The sequence below is a fragment of the Hemicordylus capensis genome, chromosome 4, assembly GCF_027244095.1.
Source record: "Hemicordylus capensis ecotype Gifberg chromosome 4, rHemCap1.1.pri, whole genome shotgun sequence".
Classification (NCBI taxonomy): domain Eukaryota; kingdom Metazoa; phylum Chordata; class Lepidosauria; order Squamata; family Cordylidae; genus Hemicordylus; species Hemicordylus capensis.
Genome location: NC_069660.1, coordinates 215,029,175 through 215,048,365, shown reverse-complemented (window position 1 = coordinate 215,048,365; position 19,191 = coordinate 215,029,175). Strand labels below are relative to the sequence as shown.

The following is a 19,191-nucleotide window of genomic DNA, read 5'->3' as shown; positions in this document are numbered from 1 at the left end:
CACTTTGGTTGGCTTGAACGGCTGCATGTAAACAGAGCAACGTGCATTTATTGGTCGGGTTTTGCCTGTGGGCGGGGCTGAGGAGGGAGAGGGTAGACGGAGGTGATATAGGAGAGCTCGCTGCCGTCCGCCTCAAAGCACGGAAAGGGCTGAGCGTGAGGAAGCCTTGCAGGCTGGAGGGTAAGGTGGGCAGGCAGGCAGGCAGGCGGCAGTAGCGACGGCGGGTGGAATCCTTCGGTGTTCGCCTTCGTGACGAGTTAGCGGCCATGCTGTGCTATGCGACCAGGCCGGACGCGGTGGTGATGGAGGTGGAGGTGGAGGCCAAAGCCAACGGCGAAGACTGTCTCAACCAGGTGAGGAGCCGCATCTTCTCCCTCCCCCGGAATGGCCGTTGAGTCGCCGCGGGGAGTTGCTCTCGCGCGCTGTCCCCCCCCCCCCAGCCCCGCCACTCGGCTCGAGACTCTCCGTTCGCATCCAGCTGACTGTTCCCTCCTCCCTGCGCGCGGTTTTAACACTCATTTGCAAACACCGGAGGGATGGCTGGGGCGGGGGGAGGACGGCGATCCGCCTCAGCCTTTTCCCCGCGTTGAATGAAACAGGGAGCGCCCCCCTCTCTTGTGGTCAAGCGGTGAGGGGGAGAATGAGATGGAGGAACGGCCTCCGGGCTGCCGAGCCTGCGGCATCGCTGCTGTTCTTACTGCCGCCGCCGCCTCCTCCTACGCGTTGCTGCTGAGCTATTTCTCCTCCCACCCTCCGCGTGAAAATCCCCCCGACCCTGGTTTCGCAGATCCAGCCACTTGGCGCTGTGCAGGGGCGCGACGGCATCTGTCTTGACTGCCGCCCCCGTGTTTGCAGCAGATGGTGGACGCTCCGTCAGGCTCACGATTATGCTCATTCGTAGTGTGTGGTAACGAAATACGTACTCTCATATCTCTTGGTTCCACACGTTGCAGTGTACCCGCGACGTTTTGGTCGTGGAGTTCTGAGCTATCTGCTTTCAGCATGTGTATGAGCAACCCTTGTTTTGATGTAGTAGTTCAGACAGCAGCATCCATTACTTGCGCGTGTGTAACCTTGTGTGTAGGTCCAAATGTTCATGTCCTTTGGAAGAAGACGAGGTATTCACTCTTTGTTGTTGATGATGTTTTTCTAAGATATTGAATGCAGTTGACTAGCCCAATCATTCTGTTGAGGGGCTTAGTCATGGGATGTCACCTGAACTGTTAGCTTCCCTAAGGAGATGAGTGTGAACTTGGAAGGTTATTCTGGAATTAGAGCATTCATATCCAGTAGAACACTGTTTGTTGGGTTGACATCCTAGTTATTGAACTTGTACTCTCATGACCATGTACACTAACTTCTATGGTGCTTCAATTTTTACTCCATAGGTCTGCAGACGATTGGGAATTATAGAAGTTGATTACTTTGGACTCCAGTTCACAGGCAGCAAAGGAGAGAATTTATGGCTGAATTTGAGAAACAGAATATCCCAGCAGATGGATGGCCTTCCTCCTTACAGATTGAAACTGCGTGTCAAGTTTTTTGTGGAACCACATCTCATCCTGCAAGAACAGACAAGGTAAGGGGAAATGAACCTCAGTAAAACTTGTTTCGACATTTTCATTTGTGTAGCTCTTTGAATATATGAAACTGCATAGGGTTTTGGCTTGTAGCTTTTCATATATCTATAGAGTTGAATCTGAAGTGCCTATTCATTGTAAAATATTTATTATACAAAATAAAACATAACTAATTAACACTAAGTTCAAAGAAGGAATGTGATAAAGGCATGTCTAATTATGCAAGTCTTTCTATAAGTGGAAGAAATATGCAAGTATTGGCTCTGATGCCCGATAGTAACCTCTTAGCCGTGTTACTGCAGGTCGTTCTAAAATGTTCATAGCAGGAAACTGTTCCTCCACTTACTGAACTACTTGTAATGTGGTGTCATATTACAGTAATGCTTCAAACAACTGTAGGTCCTATTTCAAACCACAAAGAGAAAACAGCTGTTAGTCCTTCCCTAAATTATATCTTTCTCAACATGCTCCCTCCCCAGCCACCAAATCCAAAATTTGAATTCAAGCACTCATAAAAATGGTATAGTTAAACTTTTAACACACTTGCAGAAAACATTTCTTAATTACAGTTACTGTTTAAGTAGATGTGTGGTTAAAAAGTTCAGTTATAAAATGTTTAAGAAATTTTTGCATAAATATTGGTGAGAAAACATTTTAAAAATGACCTCTGCCTTTTTGTAGAAAAATGCTGATTTCCAAATTGTAGTCTACTTGATGACTGCAGGTAATGTGTTCTGTGAAGGTATTGGTGCTGCATTAATGCTTTGTATTTGATGATATGCAATGCATTAATCAGCCCTGTAGTTAATTATTTGTTAGGCAAGTGATTTGCAAGACCCACTAGTTTTGTGGCATATTATATTGTGTGGCATTGTGAGGACTTGGCCGCAGATGGTCCTCAATCTAACCATCTGCTGCCACCAAAAAGACTCTTAAACTGGTGTGACTGCTTAGGCTTACAGTCACGTAAATCCTCCATCACTGAAAAACAAGACCAAAACTTAGTGGTGTGGTAAAAAGGGCAGGTAGGTGTGAGGTGGGACTAAAATAACTGGCATAGACACCAGAAAATATATTTAAAAAAAACAAGAACAGGTTTACTTGTAAAAAGGTTTCAAAAATGCAAACACACACACTCCCCCCCCCCCAAAAAAAAATAAAACCCAGTACAGGAATAGTAGATGGAAGATTAGGTTGGCAAGAGCACAAAAATTGCAAAATCCTCACTCTCCCCTGGGTCTCTCTTTTATTCAGTTCTATAAGGATACTTTGGCCAAATGAGAGAGTTTGTTACTTCAGGCAGCTAGAACCTTCTTTTTCTTCCTGGAGACAACCAATAGTAACAGTTTACAACTTTCCCTCCAAAAACTGCAGCTGACAACTTTTACCTCAGAGCTGCTTGTCAGAGGTAGCAACATTTTTAACCCTTACAGAGCTTGGAGTGGACACAAAAAAAGGCAAGTACAAAATAAGTTGCAAACCATAAAACAAAGTGGGAAGGGGTCATTCCTTGACAGGCATATTACAGGTTATGCAATGGAAGGGCTACTAAGATTTTATGAACTGTAACATTCTTTAGAGCTGTGCAGTAGGCCAGTTTATAGCTGAATGGAACTGCTAAGTCCTTCCACTGACACAGGTGTTTTTTGTGTTCTGGTTTTACAGTGAAGATTAGGAATTATATCCTGTTATGTTGATCAGTTTTATTAGTTTATTTATTATTAAAACTTTTATACCGCCCTGGCAAAAGGCTCAGGGCGGTTTACATTAAAACACCATTAAAATCAGTTAATAATTAAAACAAAAATTATAAAGCATAAAACAATGATTAACAATTAAAAACATCGTAAAACAGCAATTAAATAATCAGAACAATTTAAAAACAAGTTTTTAAAAGCTGAGAAAGCCTGGTTGAAGAGATGTGTTTTCAGGTGTTTTTTGAAAAATGCCAGAGATGGGGAGGATCGTAGCAGGGAGCGCATTCCACAATCTCGGGGCAGCAGCCGAGAAGGCCTGTCTCTGTGTAGCCACCAAACGAGTTGGCGGCAACTGGAGACGGACCTCCTCAAGTGACCTCAATTGGGTGGTGGGGCTCATAGCGAAGAAGACGCTCTCTTAAATACCCAGGGCCTAAGCCGTTTAGGGCTTTATAAGTTATAACTAGCACTTTGTATTTTGCCCGGAAACCTATTGGCAGCCAGTGTAGCTCCATCAACAGAGGAGTAATGTGGTCTCTCCGAGATGACGCAGAGACCAACCTGGCTGCCGCATTCTGAACCAACTGAAGTTTCTGGACTACGTACAAAGGCAGCCCCACGTAGAGCACATTACAAAAGTCAAGTCTGGAGGTTACTAACAAACGTACCACTGTTTTGAGGTCATTGATCTCAAGAAACGGGTGCAGCTGGCGTATCAGCCGGAGCTGATAGAAAGCAACCCTGGCCACAGTTGACAATATTTGAGCTTATCTTGAAAGACTATGAATAAAAGGCTAGTTTTATGATACAACAGAAGTATTTGTTTACTTGTAGTATGCGCTTTCAGGCTTTTGAGTTCAAATGTGAATATCATCTTTGTACCTATTTGGTGTAATTGAAAATAACAGCTAGAAGTTATGGATGACATTCTGTAAGGACCCATTTCCTTGCCTTTAACATAATCTAGTTTCTTGTCTACATAGACAATGTACAGGTGCAGGACTAGATTATTCTCAGCACCTGCATGTAATATCAGCCAATATTTGAATATGCACTGTAAATGGAAAGTTTTAATATTTGTTAGGAGCTGTCTAGTATGGCAGATATAAAGCTAAAGGCTTCAAATTACTCTGCATGAAACTGTGAATTTTATTAGATTTTGAAGATGTCATGGACTACTTTTGTTTCTTCTGACCTTGGGAATGTGACTAAGCATGAAGCTTTTATTAGTTATTCAATAGTTTGAATAATTCTTAAAGTTTTGCTTTGCACAGTGGCAAATTATTTGCCTGAAGAATTATAATAGTCTGGAGCGGCTCAGGAGTTCATAGCAGCCATGATGACTATTGGCCTATCCTAATTGGTCTCTGGACCAATGCATGATGCTGGTCACACGCTCTATTTGGTCTTTTGCTCTGATCAGGGTGGTGTTCCATGGGTGGGGGCTCCTGTCATCTCCCCATTGTCATGGATGAATCACCACCTGGTTAAGGTAGGACTTACAACCACAACCCACCTCTGCAGGGGTGAATGACCTATTAGATTGGTCCACCTGAGAAGGTTATTGGATCCAATAAGATTCCAAGAAGCCTTGGAAGGGTTCGGAGTTGGCTCTGCTAGTGATTCTGTTGATGCTCTGGTGCAAACATGGAATAATGAACTCACAGAGCAGTAGACACAATCACTCTTAAGCATAATCGCCAACCTGCTTTAAAGATAGTCCCGTGGTATTAGGGAGGTGAAGCAGCGAGGTGGACCACTAGAATTCAAGTTGAGGGAGGCTTTAGTTTGTGATCCAATCTAATCTCCTTTTTCAAGTAGACAAACTGCTTCAGACTGTGCATCCTACAATATGTTCTCTTGACCCTTGCCCAACTTGGCTTATCTCACCTGGTAATAATATCAGAGAGGGTCTGATAAATATTATAAATGCTTCTCTGAGGGCGGGCAGGTTGCCTCCTTGTCTTAAAGAGGCATCCTTCTTGTTGGCCTGATGGATAATCTCCAATTGGCTATCACGAAGGGAGTGTAACTCTGCTGATACTTTTGGATCTCTTTGCAGCTTTCCATGTCATGGTATCCTTTTGGACTGCCTGTTTTACAGTGGTTATGTTCCTACACCTCTGGCAGATTCCAGATGGTGTCGTTTGGAGACTGCTGTTCTGCAAAGTGAGAACTAAAGGATGAAGTTGCACAAAGCTCCATACTGTCTCCAATGCTCTTTAACATATACATGAAACCTCTGGGAGAGATCATTAAGAGGTTTTTGGTGCAGGATGTTATTAATATGCTGATGACACACATATCTACTTCTTCATGTTAGCCTCATCAGGAAATGCTGGATGAGGGATAACAAACTGAAGCTGAATCCAGATAAGGTACTGACTGGGGGTGGGGGTTGGGACCCGAGAGACAGTTTAGATCTGCCTGTTATACTCCCCTTGATAGGTCAGGTACGTAGCTTGGGAGTGCTCCTGGATCCCAAACTCTCCCTGGTTTCTCAGGTTGAGGCAGTGGCCAGGAGCCCTTTTTATCAGCTTTGGCTGATATGTCAGCGGTCCACTTCTGGAGGCAAATGACCATAAAACAGTGGTACATATGCTGGTAACCTCCAGGCTAGACTATTGTAATGCACAGAATGTGGTAGCCAGATTGGTCTCTGGTACAACCCAAAGGGACCGCATAACAGTTTTAAAAGAACTGCACTGGCTGCCGGTATGTTTCCTGGTGAAATACAAAGTGCTGGTTTTTACCTATCTTTCATGGCTTGGGCCCAAGGTATTTAAGAGAGCACCTCCTTTGTCATGAACCCTGCCTCCTAATACGATCTTCTGGAGAGGTCCGGTTACAGTTGCAGCCAATTTGGTGGCAACTCTGGATCAGGCTTTTTCATGGCTGCCCCAGGGCTCTCTGTTGAAATAAAAGTATCTCCTCCTCTGTTTTTCAGGAAGACCCTCAAGATGCACCTGTTCTCACAGGCTTTTAACTGGAATTAATTTTAATAATTTGTGTTAATGTGTGTTTTTGGTGTTTTTTTTTGTGGATTTCAAATCTGTTTTTACTTTTTTATATTTTGTTAAATTTTGCACACCGCCTAGAGATGTGCGTATCAGACAGTATAAAAATATGATACATAAATTCTACTACTATATTCTACTATAGTAATTCACAGCTAGAAATATACTGAAAGCAAGACAGCTTAAATTTCATGATCTCACTTAAATGTATTAAACAGATTTCTTTCAGGAACATGTGTAAAGTTCAAATGTTTCAGTGTTTTAGAGCTTTGAGAGTATTTAGATGTTGAATAGTTTCCTGTTGGGGGTGAGGAGAGGATGTAAAATATGGCAGCATCTTTTTACAAAAAGTGTACAATTCTTTCACTTTTAAAGTTATTCTATGTTGATGGTTTTTTATCTATGAAGTTGGGGAAAGGGAGATTACTGGGTATTGTGTCCAGCCTTTTCTTCCCATATGCTGGGTTTTAAGTAAACTGGCAGTGATCCCAAAATTCCATTACTCAAACGAGTTTTCAGTGTGAAGGATTACTCTCAGAATATTTGGGTGTGGCTCTTGGAACTTGCTGCCATTCTCTGGTTCTAGTGAAGGACATACGACTTCTGTTCTGGAGAAACAACAACAATGTTATTACAGGTCATTGGCTGAAAGTAACCTTTAATAGCTGCTAGGCTGTTCTTCTAAATCAGCGATTTCTGCCTGGAAGAAAGCCAAGTTTCTGGAGAAATGCAACTTCTGATTGGTCTACAGTGGTTATCTTGTGGCAGAAAGTTCTGCTTTTGTGGTTGAGACTTTTTTGTGAAGCAAGTAATGTGTCTAAACTTCCACAAGTGAGCAATGTTGACACTGAGTAAACAATATTAAACTGTGTCCTGGGTGCACCCTTATAAATCATAAAGTTCAGAATACTTTAATTTCAGTAGTAAAAATAAGTTTAACTCTTCTATGGCAGTGAGGATTAGCTATCACATCTTAAGAAATCACACAACCAATTTTACATTGTAGGATCTAACAAGTTGTTGAGTTTAAGGTTTTTTTTAATCTGAAAGGATAAAATTATAATTCTGGCCCATTTAGTGGGCTGTCAAACTCACTGTTGCCTTAAACATTGCTGCACTTAAATTCTGGCTTCTTTAGATACTTCATATATGAGGTATTCTTCACACGTTGACAGTCTAAATATATGGACAATGAACTAGATAAGGTATTTGTCTAAGTGCAATAAAATCTAATGGCTATTGCTGAGAGATGTGCTGAATACATCTTACTGCATGAAGCTGAGATGAACAGCCTGTGGTAACCTTTCCCCTGATTAGCAATGTTAATGGAATGAACAGCTGAAAATCTTGCATCCTCTGCTGATGTGTTAGGTATAACATGGTTAAATGGCATATTATTATAAACTACAATCCTGTCTTCCTCCATCTGCTCAGAATCTTATGCACTTCTCTATCTAAATTGAGGTTGCTTCACATTTGTTACTGTTTTTCTACAGTAACAACTCCTCTTTTACTGAGAACTTTCAATTTTTTTCGACATAGTTCATGCAACCTACCACTCATGTATCAGAGATCGGGTTGCCTCAGTGCTTAAACATTTGATGTAGGGATGTATGTATATGTGTGTATTTCCCTCTGTACTGCACTGGATTACACATATTTTATTTTATTTTTCAAATAATGAAATGGAAGATGAAACTATATAACTCTTTTCCTAATATAATGGTCAAACATGGATTAAATTAGCAGATAACAGTATCTTAACCATGAAACTTTAAGCCAGGCCTTGATAAATTTTCTTTTGGATCTAGGAAACAGCCCAAAAGTTGAGGATCCAAATGATGAGCATTAGTATTATTAATAATAATATTAATTATTTAGTGACAGACATTGTGGAGGGGGGAGGATGAATGGATTTCTCTTTATCCCCTTTAGAAGTATATACTTAGAATGGAAACAGAGCTGTCTGGGACAAATAAAGCTTTTATTAAACAATTCTATTTCTGACTATCCTAGTCTAGGCACCATAGCTCCCTGGCACCTGGGATTTGTTAACCCCTGCACCAAGCAACCTGAAGAGATGTAGGTGGCTAGTTCATGTTCAGATAGCTACACGAATTAAAAATATCAGCTTTTATGTAGTGTGGACTTTGCAGAACTGGAAAGCTACTTGCTGAATGTTGATATATGGCAATCTTGGCTGGCTAATGTGTGCAGCAGAATGAGCTGGTCGGTAGGATGCTGAAGGGGTTGAATGGCCTTGTTCCACTTCAGACCGTTAGAGAGAATTCCAGTTTAGAATGTTCCTTCATAGAAAAACACCCTGCAGATATAAAACGAGCATTTCCCCCCACTAACTGGGCACGAAGCACTTTTAAAAGTGGTGGCTCTTATATTTAGCTAGGGGAGAGCAACTGTTCCTATCCAGTCTCCACATAGCATCTTTCCAGTGGTGGTTGCAGTGTCTCCCTTTTGGTTCTCTTTAGATTGTGAGCCCATTTAGGGTAGGAAACTGTTTAGATAACTACTTTTGTTGAAAAGCAGTGTAGAAATATTATCAGTTAACATCTGGGTGTGATTCTACTCCTGGTAGCTGTATTGGTTTTCTATTTGCCGTCAATTTTGAACATAGGTGAACATTTTTTAAAATGTGGTCATCCATCTGCAGTCTGGTGTAATCTATTTATCACCTTAGCACTATCACCTTATTCTGCTGTATGTGTGGAATGGATCTACATTGCCTATGGCCAAAGATCTAAATAGTCTTTGTTCAGGAGTGGGAAGAATTACTCTGCACACAGAGAAGTCTGGCAGTGTGTGTTGTTTTCTGGCTGCTTCCCTTATGCCATGTTGAATCTTCTTCTGAAGGGCCCCCTGACTGCACCTAACCTTCAGGTGAGGGTTTTTGGAGCTGCAAGAGATGCAGAGGGAAAGAAAGCAGAACCACCCCTTTGTACATGTGGTGGTCCACACACAAATCTTTGGATCCTAGCCCTTATGTTTGAACTTTATATTTTTCTGTGGCATGGAAACACTTGAGGTTAATATCAAGCATTAGTCATCCCAGTCTACAGGTGTAATCTGGCACCTATCTCATGTTTTGTTGGTGAATACAGATTTCTAGGCTCATCACTAAGTACAGCCAGTATTGGCCAGAATATTCACTTGAGTTAAAAGGATGCTCCTTTATATCACATACTTAACATTCACAGTGTACATAAATATTAATAAGCACAATGTGCTTCTGATGTGATGTGAGAGAACATTCAGTGTCTCTTACCAGATTCTTGTTTGTCAGGGATATTTGGCTCATGGCAGATTTCTTCTTTCTCTCCTTTGCATCTGAGAAATGGTCTTAATAGGCAGTGTCGGTATGAATGCTTAAGCTCCAACCATTGCCAGTTAACTGTACTGTGATGTTGAACCAGCAGTGCACTTACAACAGTGGGACAGATCAAACCACAGACTGTTAACTTACATCTTCCCTCTGATTCAGTAACCTTTTCTAGTCATTGATTTGTAGGTGGCAGGGAGGATACCCCTATCAGTTGATTCTGGGGTTGGGTGTACATCTGTGTGGTGTTATTCACCACCACCTTTCAGTTATGGGTGCAGCATGTGAAGACAGAAGTAAAACGCTTGTTCCTAAATAATCCCTGTTGATGCACTTATTTATCTTCAGTAATGAATACAGCTTATTCTTCAGTTGGTTGAACTAGCAAAGAGATTCATTGCTAGTCATTTGCCTATAAAGTTTTATGCTTGAAGGGGAGAGAAAGAGAGGCCTCCTTTTCCCTTGTTCTTGCTCTTCTTCCTTTTCCTCCTGCTTCAGCACTTTCTCCTTCATGCAGGATCCTATACCATTGTTGTCACTGGCCACTCATTTCTCTTTGCTCCCAAATACAACCTGTAAGGGGAAAGCAGCATGCCCTGGCAGACTGCTTTCTCCATCCATGGCTGCTTTCTATCCAGCCTAGCATCTGGCTTTGGAAAGGTGCAGGGGACCGCTTGCCCCCTTGCCTCAGTTCTTAAACCAGTTCTTCGATTTCTGTCCTTGCTACCTACTAATAGTACATGGCTAGAACATGAGAGAGGATTTTAATTTTTTATTTTTGTAAAACTAGTTTTAATATCTTAAATTTGTTTTTAATGTGAGTTGTTTCTGCTGGATATTGTATATGAGAGGTTTATAGAACACAGTCAGCATAGATGGTGCTGAGGCAAAACAAGCTGTACTGTGATACAACTGAAGTTGAAGGCAGGATTCTACACAAGGCACACTTCCTTTACCATCACTAATCTTCTCTGCTGTTCTATTAAGAAGGAGAAGCCAAGTATTAAAGGAATAAATCCTGTTCAGCTGCGTTTAACACTGTCTTCGATTCTTTTTGAAAAACAATCTTATACAGTACTTAATTTTGGAATTGGTATTCCGTAGCTTTCTGTAATTTCAGAAAATTGATATAGCCTTTAGGAATAATTAGTACTATTTTTTTTGTTTGGCAAGTTTTAAATTTTCCTTAATCTGACTTTCTACATTCCCTCCTAGGCACATGTTTTTCTTACATATAGAGGAGGATCTTCTTGCTGGCAATCTTCAGTGTTCCCCTGAGCATGCAATTGAACTTAGTGCACTCCTTGCTCAGTTGAAATTCGGTGATTATAATCAAAATACTGCCAAATATCACTATGAAGAGTTCTGTGCAAAGGAGCTTACCACTGCCGTTTTGGACAGGTAAGGGGACTGGTTTCTTACGAACATAAAATAGCAGAAAAATTTAAATGCACATCAGAGGCAAAATCACTGCAATTGCAAAACATGCTAACATTTCTAGACTGTATAGAAGGAAATGCCCAGGGGTGAAGAAATATTTGCTCAGTTCACCAGCTGGACAAAAGGTTTACTAGTCAGATGATTCCACAAGCTATGGTGGTACTTGCTATTGGGAAGAAGCTACACCAGCCTGCCACATTATATAAATGCACTCAATGATGATCATACTTTATTATGTGCCGCTATAGATACAGCATACACCCCAGCCATAAATATGGAAGGAAAGATGTATATTTTACAATTCTATTCTATTTATAAAATTGGATTTTTACTTTCTTTCACTTCACATTTAAGTATAATAAAAACATTTAGCTTAGCATCCCAACAGAACTTGTGAAATTCTGAATAAGATGCTTCCCACTGACCTGCACATACCACCTTTTGCATGGACAATCCGGCCATTTAAATTAGTTGAGTGCACTATTTTTTAAACCAGTGTATGATAGGAGAAAAGTTGAAACATTTTGCAGGGGATATTTTCTGAAGAAATTCTCAATCAGACACTCACTGACCTGAAGATAATTGTGTATGGACAGTCCAGCCACTCTCCCTTCTGTTTGAAGCCCGGGAGTGAAAGCAAAAGCAAATGTGGGGGTGGGGGGAGAAAGTCAGTATTTCCTTCCCAAAACACTTCCGAGCATGCAGATGCTCTTTCCCCTGAGCTTCAGCCTCATCGCCTAATGGAAATAACTTACAGCACACAATGCTCACATGTAATCAGTCACCCACTCAAATGGAAACGGGAACTTAAACATGGGCGGGACAAGAAGGGCAAGTGTCCCAAGCCGGCTGCCTGCCTCTGCACCTAGTGGTTCTAGTAGCCTCTTACCACTTTCTTCGGGGGGGGGGGTGTCCCACCAAGCATAGCCACCACTTGCCTCTCTTCAGCTCTCCTGTCCCTCCCCTGGCGGCACTGGACTGAGGCAGGACACAGTACAGCTGAGCTGCTGCCTGTGAGCAATGTGTGGGAAAGTGGCAAGCCATCCACTTCAGAAGCACAAACAGAAAGGAGTGGGGGTGGTGATGGCAAGGTCTGGGAATCGCGCTGGTTTCTGGAGCTCATGCCGCCTTTCTCCCTGCCACTGCTGCCTGCCTTTCTGCTACCACGCTAGGGACGGAAAATTGGCTCTCCCACTGACTGCAGCAAGTGTCTGTTGGAAATGGCAACAGGTGCACATGCGCCCTGACACCATTATCAAGGCGCATGTGTACCTGCCGCTATTTTCAGTAGGGGTCTAGCCATGGCCAGATCAGGAGAATTGGCTCTCTAGCTTGCATGAGGGAACCAATTTTCCCACTCTGGCCACGGCAAGAGCCAGCGTGGCAGCGACGGTGGAAAGGCAGAACGAGCAGCAGTGCAGGGTGAGGCTGCTAAAAACAGCTGTGTGGAGGGCTAGAGTTTTGTGCGCCAGCTCACAGCCGCACACTTTAGAGGGAACACAGGTGCTGAAGGAGAGGGAAGTGGTAATTTAAGGACAGGGCAAGGCTCTTCTCCAGCTAGAAACCCAGTGACAAGCTAACAGCATCAAAGGAACTGTTTGTTAGAGGACCCTTTTTAAAACTCATCGAGTATCATTTTTCACTCAGATGAGTACGTGCATGGATTCCCGCGGCCCTGGAAATGCCCTACATTTTACTTAATCAGTTTGCGAATCTGGAGTACTATATTCTATAAAACACCACATCAGAATCAAATGACTTCGAACATGAACAAGCTCAAATGTAATGAGTATTATAGAAGATTTAAAAAAATCTTACTCTTCATCTTGGGTAGTACTCATTAGATTTGAGCTTGTTCATGTTTGAAGCCATTTGATTCTGGTGTGTTACACAGAATTCAGTATATTCCAGGTTTTTAAACTGATGAAATAAAATATTAGAGGGCCTTTCCTTCTGACAGTGTGCACAATTCAGTCAAAGTTAAACTTTTCAAAGGCCAGTTGACTTCATTGGGAGAACTAGCACATGCTTGACTCTCCAGTTGAAATCAATAGAACTTCGAAGTGCTCAGTTTTGGTTGGATTTTACCCATTGGCTCACGTGTTTACAAGGGCATTGCTATCTGCCCACACTTGTATGGGCATCTAACAAAGCATCACAGGTCTTGCACAAGAGTGCAGTTAGTTGAAGTAGCATACCTGGACTCCAGAAGTGCTACTTAAATCAGCCACACATCACTGACTGTCAAGCAAAATGTTTCCAATCTAAGGAGTTCTACTAGATACCAGGCACCCTAGTTGAAGTATTTGCACTCCCACAGTTTGTTCGATGCCTACAGCAGCACAGGGATATTGGTGCCACATATACTGTGCGATATGTGGGCCACTGTTAAGTGCAAGGTCACCTTCATGTTTCAACAAATTGGGTTCATTTCAGTTTTCTCAGAAAGGATCTAATCTTATATTAATGATCAAAACAGCTTCAAATAATCAAATTTTTAATTGGACTGACAACCTACAAGTAGAATCTTTCTAAATCCTAAATGCAGGAAACTTTAAAATTAGAGCAAGAAGTTACTGAACTATATACCATCTGTTTTTAAAAACTCTTGAAATTGACAACATATGTTCAAGTAATTTTTAACGGGTGAATCAATGTATGTTTTAAGACCTTTTTAAAAACCTTAGAGCTGCCCACATTTGTTTAAATGATTAACGTACTCTAAATTTGTTTGCTATCTACAGTATCGTTACAAAACATAAGGAACTTGAAGGCCTCAGCCAAGCTTCAGCAGAGTATCAAGTGTTACAGATTGTGTCAGCACTGGAGAACTATGGGGTGGAGTGGCATTCTGTAAGAGACAGCGAAGGGCAAAAACTTTTTATCGGTGTTGGTCCTGAGGGTATTGCCATATGTAAAGATGACCTCATACCTATCAACAGGTAATTACAAGAAAAAATCTGCCTGAAAAACATTTATATATGACCCCATAAAATCTCCTAGAAAAGTTGAAGAGTTATAGAATACACTTCTGGCCAACATAACAGTAGTAGAGAACAACATTTAACTTCTTTTGTGCTTTTTCTGAAATATATTCTCTTGTGATATTCTTCTAGAAACAAATATGATTTCTCCAAATAACCAAATTTGTGGGACAAAACTTGTGAATTTGAAACTTCGGGGATTCTTTCTCACCCCAAAGCCACATTAGTGGATATTTATGTAATACTGTAAATTAAATTGCCAGCATTGTTTCTAATGCTATATGATGTGGCATCAAGCTTGTTTCAGCTTTAGTACCTCAATTTGGCAAAACAGTCTATATCTGTTCTATAATTCATTACAGGTCTTTTTTCTTAACATGTTTGCTTTCCTTTTAGGATTGCATACCCAGTTGTTCAAATGGCCACACAGTCTGGAAAGAATGTGTATCTGACTGTCACTAAGGAGTCCGGTAATAGTATAGTTCACCTTTTCAAGATGATCAGCACTAGAGCAGCTAGTGGACTGTACAGAGCAATAACAGAAACACATGCATTTTACAGGTTTGTATTGCTAGAAGCTAAAATCTGTATAAAATAATTAAGAACCATATGCTTATGTTTCAGATTCTTACATAAAAACAGAATTTGGAAATTAAGAACTCTGGCTGATATGGTATAAATATTAATATAGTATCATGAAAAACAAAGCTTAGATATATTTTGCTTTAATGTCCACCTGAGTAGATTCTAATTCTGTTGCTTTGGAAATGTTGTGGTGTGTTCTCTTTGGGGTGGGAAGGAATGCTGGAAGATTTCTCATAACAAAAGCACAGAATGTTTACACTACCTAAGTATATTATTAAACTTCCTGTGCCAATCTAGAATGATCCATTGCCAAATGAGCCTGAAAGCATGCTTTAAAATTACAAAAGTCAAACTAAGCTGGTAGCAACCATCCAACTGAAATAATTCTTTTGAGAGTATTCAAGCTAAGCAGTGCTTTCCCCCCCAGAGAATAATCTTCTGTGTTCATTGTTGCTATGGTGTTAGCATTTTGTGAATCAACAAAACCAGCAACTACAGCTTTTGTTCAATTGACTGAGATGTACTTATTTTGGTTTTTCTTGATAGATGTGACACTGTTACTAGTGCTGTTATGATGCAGTACAGTCGGGATTTAAAGGGCCACTTGGCATCATTGTTCCTGAATGAGAATATTAATCTTGGCAAAAAATATGTGTTTGATATTAAGCGGACATCAAAGGAGGCTTATGATCATGCAAGGCGGGCCCTTTACAATGCTGGCATTGTGGATCTTGTTTCAAGAAGTGACCAGAGTCCGCCAAGATCTCCCCTTAAGTCTTCAGAGAGCAGCATGAACTGTGATAGCTGTGAGGGTCTCAACTGTCAGCAGACAAAAGCTCTTCAAGAAAAGTTGCGGAAACTTAAAGAATCTTTGCTGTGTATGGTATGCTGTGAAGAAGAAATAAATTCAACTTTTTGTCCGTGTGGTCATACTGTATGCTGTGAGTCATGTGCCGCACAGTTACAGGTAATTTTGAAGTTGCTGTATATTATAATTTGCATTATATATTTATATAATAAAGTTAGCATAGCATTCCATATTGAATTATTACCTTTAAAAATACTGTCTCTGACATCCCCTGACTTTAAACAGAAGTCCCATTGAAATTAACAAGACAAGTTAGTCATGATAGAAAAAGTACATAGCAGTATATATCCAGGTATATAATAATATACAATTTAGGGATAATGAGATGGGGAAAACGGGCTGCTAGCTAGCAGTGGTCAACATACTGCTTCCAAGTCTCAGGCATTGGGTAACATTGACCAGACACATCCTAGCCAGATAAATATCTTGATCTTGGAACCTCATATTTGTTGAAATGCTATATTCTAGGCCACTCTTTATTAGATACTAGCTGGGCCGGGCACAGAGCTTCCCCTCCACCACCACTGGTTTCTGGCTCTCCAGCCAGAAAGCCGGCCCACTGCCACCTCTCACTTGCCTCCTGCTCCGGCCGGCCGCCCACTGACGTCCGGCATCTCTCTTTTCTCCTCCCCATCCTGCCACTAATCGGCAGATGTGCGCAATCTCTTGTGAGAGCTGCCACACATGGGATTAGCGATGGGTACGCCTAGGAGAAATATATAGATTCCTAAAATATCTCCATCCAAATAAAATAGGTACATACTACAGCACAGATAACATATCTTTTAGATTCTGGAAGGTTGTGTATATATGCTTCTATTGATGATGATAAATACAATTTTATACAGCTGTTAGAGTGCTTGAGTACTCTTATTTTTAAAAATAACCATATTTCAGCAGTGTAAATTGAATAATAGAACCTTCAGTTATGTGAACTGTTAAAATATGTATATGAAGAAACGTTTCAACTTCTGTTTTTTTCTTTTCAGTCATGCCCAGTTTGCAGATCTCGAGTAGAACATGTCCAGCATGTGTATTTACCTACCCACACCAGTCTGCTTAATCTGGCAGTAATATGACCTTCATGTTATCACCAGAAGAGACACACCATATAAGCTTTTAAACCATCTTGTACTTCCAAAGTACTGCACTAATGTTCACTCCAGCTCCATTGATGGTGAAGGAAGGCACTCACTTCAGCATCTGCCAGCAGTGCCAGAGTGGCCATTGCAAAACTGTTGAGGCGGGGGGGAGGGCATGAATGGGGAATGAGTCTCTGTTCAGAGTGTTGGAAAATAGGTTTTAGGGTTATACTGTGAATGACTTGTAGACAACCTCATGTCACCTGGAAAAACATTTTTATAAAATGGCAATATTTTTAAAATTCTGAGAGGAAGAAAGATGGAAAGTCAGTAGTATCCAACACAGGCAACTCAGCTTGTTATATGCATTTTATAAAGGTTGTTTTTATAGTTAGTTTAGTTAGCACGATCACACCATTTTATATTTTAGTTAAACTTTAGTTTTAATATCTTAACATCTGTTTTAATTGTTTCTGCTTTTAGTCTTACTGAAATAAGAAACTATTTTTAAATAGGGATAGCATCCACTATTAGTGGAAATATGTTATACTCACCCATCTCCCTCTCTCTTTGCTCCACCCCCTGAAGATATTTTCCTGAGACACCCTCAGGAGCAGATTTGGAGGAATATAGTGGGAAGAGGGAGTAGGTGGGAATTGTCCTCGCCTTTGTTGCAAGCAGAACATACCTCGGTGATCAGAAGACTAACCTGGATGCTGCCCAATATACTTAAGGACCTAAGATTGCAAAGCTTTAAGCAAATTGCTGTATTTGTTTCAGCAAAAATACAAATAATTCCCAAAATTACTTCAACATTTGAATAAACTTGATACCCTATTGGGCACCTCTTGAAAGATTGTCAAAAAACTGTGTATTTTAAAATGTGGAAGATCGAATATCTGTAGAAACATTTTTTCACTTTAAGAGTCAACTGTTGGCTTTGGTTTCTCTGCCTTGTGCTGAGAAAAATGTACCCTAAATCAAGACAGTACAATCGTAATATAATTTTCTAAATGCAGTTATATTAAATTATTCTTTCTTAAAACTGTCTTACCTTTTCCCACACACCCTATCCCTGGGCATTTTGGTCTTTGGTCAACTAGTGAATACTCCAGAACATTGAAAACTAGACTGGCCATGTTTGGGTGCAATACTAGCTAAAATAAAAGCTAGAAAAGTCACTTTACTGAGACTTTCTGAATATACGTTTCATATTGGATGGGTTCAGATGTCATGCAGAACCATAGTTAAATCTTGTTTCTGTGTGATTTCCTCCAGCCTTAGAAGCATGTGCTTCCCCTCCTCTTCCTTGCCATGTGTATTGAAAGAATTCTACTTCCAGTTATAAACAAAGCAAGATCAGCCGTGATGCCTGAACCAACCAGTCTTGGTTTATTTTAACCAAAGTGCTTGAAATAAACCCCAATTTTAACATAAAGTTTGAAATAGGTTTTAGATCAGTTTATTTCAAGTATGTCACTTAGAATAAACCACAGTTTCACTGCATTTGAAAGTAGAATTATTCCAACGTGTGGCCCGGGGATTGGGGAAGCCCGCTCCCAAGGCTAGGGAATGTTGCCTGGAACCAAGATTTAACCAGTTCCACGTGATATTTGAACCCACCCATTGCCTTAAATGTAGCAGTAATGTGTGTATGCATTTGTTTCTTTGCACAGACATTTTGTCAAAATATTAAAACTCTACTTTTTTATGGCACATTAGCATATAAACCTTACTCGAAGAGGTATTTATTTTTTGACTTTGTAAAAAGTTTTGTTTTCACATGAAGCAAGAATTGTCCTATATGGTAGACAACTTGTCTTTTTTTATATTCAGGTCAATAAAGGATTTTTAAATAGAATTTGGAAATATTTCTTTACTTGCAGGTAAACCTTATGTATTCACTTCAGTTGGTCGTCATGAGACTAAAATGATAAATATGAAGAGTTTCTAACTCCTATTCCATGCTAATCAGATCCTGAAAATTAAGATTCTTCATCTTGGTTGTCTTCTCATCTTCTTACACCTCTGTAGACCCATCCATGTGCAGCTTACATGCGCAGGAGTTCTGATCAAATGAGACACGTTTCTCTAGTTATGTTGGGCAACCCTGTGAATGACTGATGTAACTGGTCCAGTATAGAAGACTGCTCCATCCTGATGAATTGAATGATGTAGTTAGTCTTTATAGACAAAGCTGAAAATTTTGAACTGTTAAAGTACTTGGAGCTTTTTATAGAAAAACCAGCCACCATTTTGACAAACATGAGATGAAGTTCACTGTACAAATGAAATGAAAATTTCATCTAGAATGTTTAGGTGTTTGGACCCACCTCAGAAGTTTCTTTGAAAGTTGGTTAGTTTATGATGTAGTACTTATGTATTATTGCTGCTTTGAGTAAGTCTTTACAAACCTTTTTTCAAATGCAATATTAGTTTGTTATAATTACTTAGACCAGTTAATTTAGTTCCGCTTTTATTTCAATTAGCATATTGGTTTGTTCTGCAGCTGCCATTTTGCTAGATCAACATTGACTAGCGTAATACCTATCTATGAAAACATCTGGTAAAAAAAAAAGCTAATAAACTTTGTACTAACTTTAT

The 19,191-nt window shown here is 40.4% G+C and overlaps 1 protein-coding gene across 9 annotated transcripts; it reads left to right on the top strand.

The window, feature by feature from the left end:
• Window positions 1–97: 97 nt before the first annotated feature.
• Window positions 98–18,448, top strand: MYLIP (myosin regulatory light chain interacting protein). 9 transcript variants are annotated; one of them, XM_053246018.1, is made up of 8 exons: window positions 98–353; window positions 1,389–1,579; window positions 2,955–3,037; window positions 10,844–11,029; window positions 13,813–14,010; window positions 14,449–14,613; window positions 15,184–15,604; window positions 16,495–18,448. In XM_053246018.1, the coding sequence occupies exons 2-8, from the start codon at window positions 1,463–1,465 to the stop codon at window positions 16,582–16,584; spliced, it is 1,260 nt and encodes a 419-aa protein (XP_053101993.1). In that variant the 5' UTR covers window positions 98–353; window positions 1,389–1,462; the 3' UTR covers window positions 16,585–18,448. The 9 variants fall into 9 exon arrangements, with proteins under 9 accessions (XP_053101993.1, XP_053101991.1, XP_053101997.1 ...); XM_053246022.1 differs by lacking the exon at window positions 98–353 and adding an exon at window positions 538–628; XM_053246019.1 differs by lacking the exon at window positions 98–353 and adding an exon at window positions 765–907.
• The last annotated feature ends 743 nt before the right edge of the window (window positions 18,449–19,191 follow it).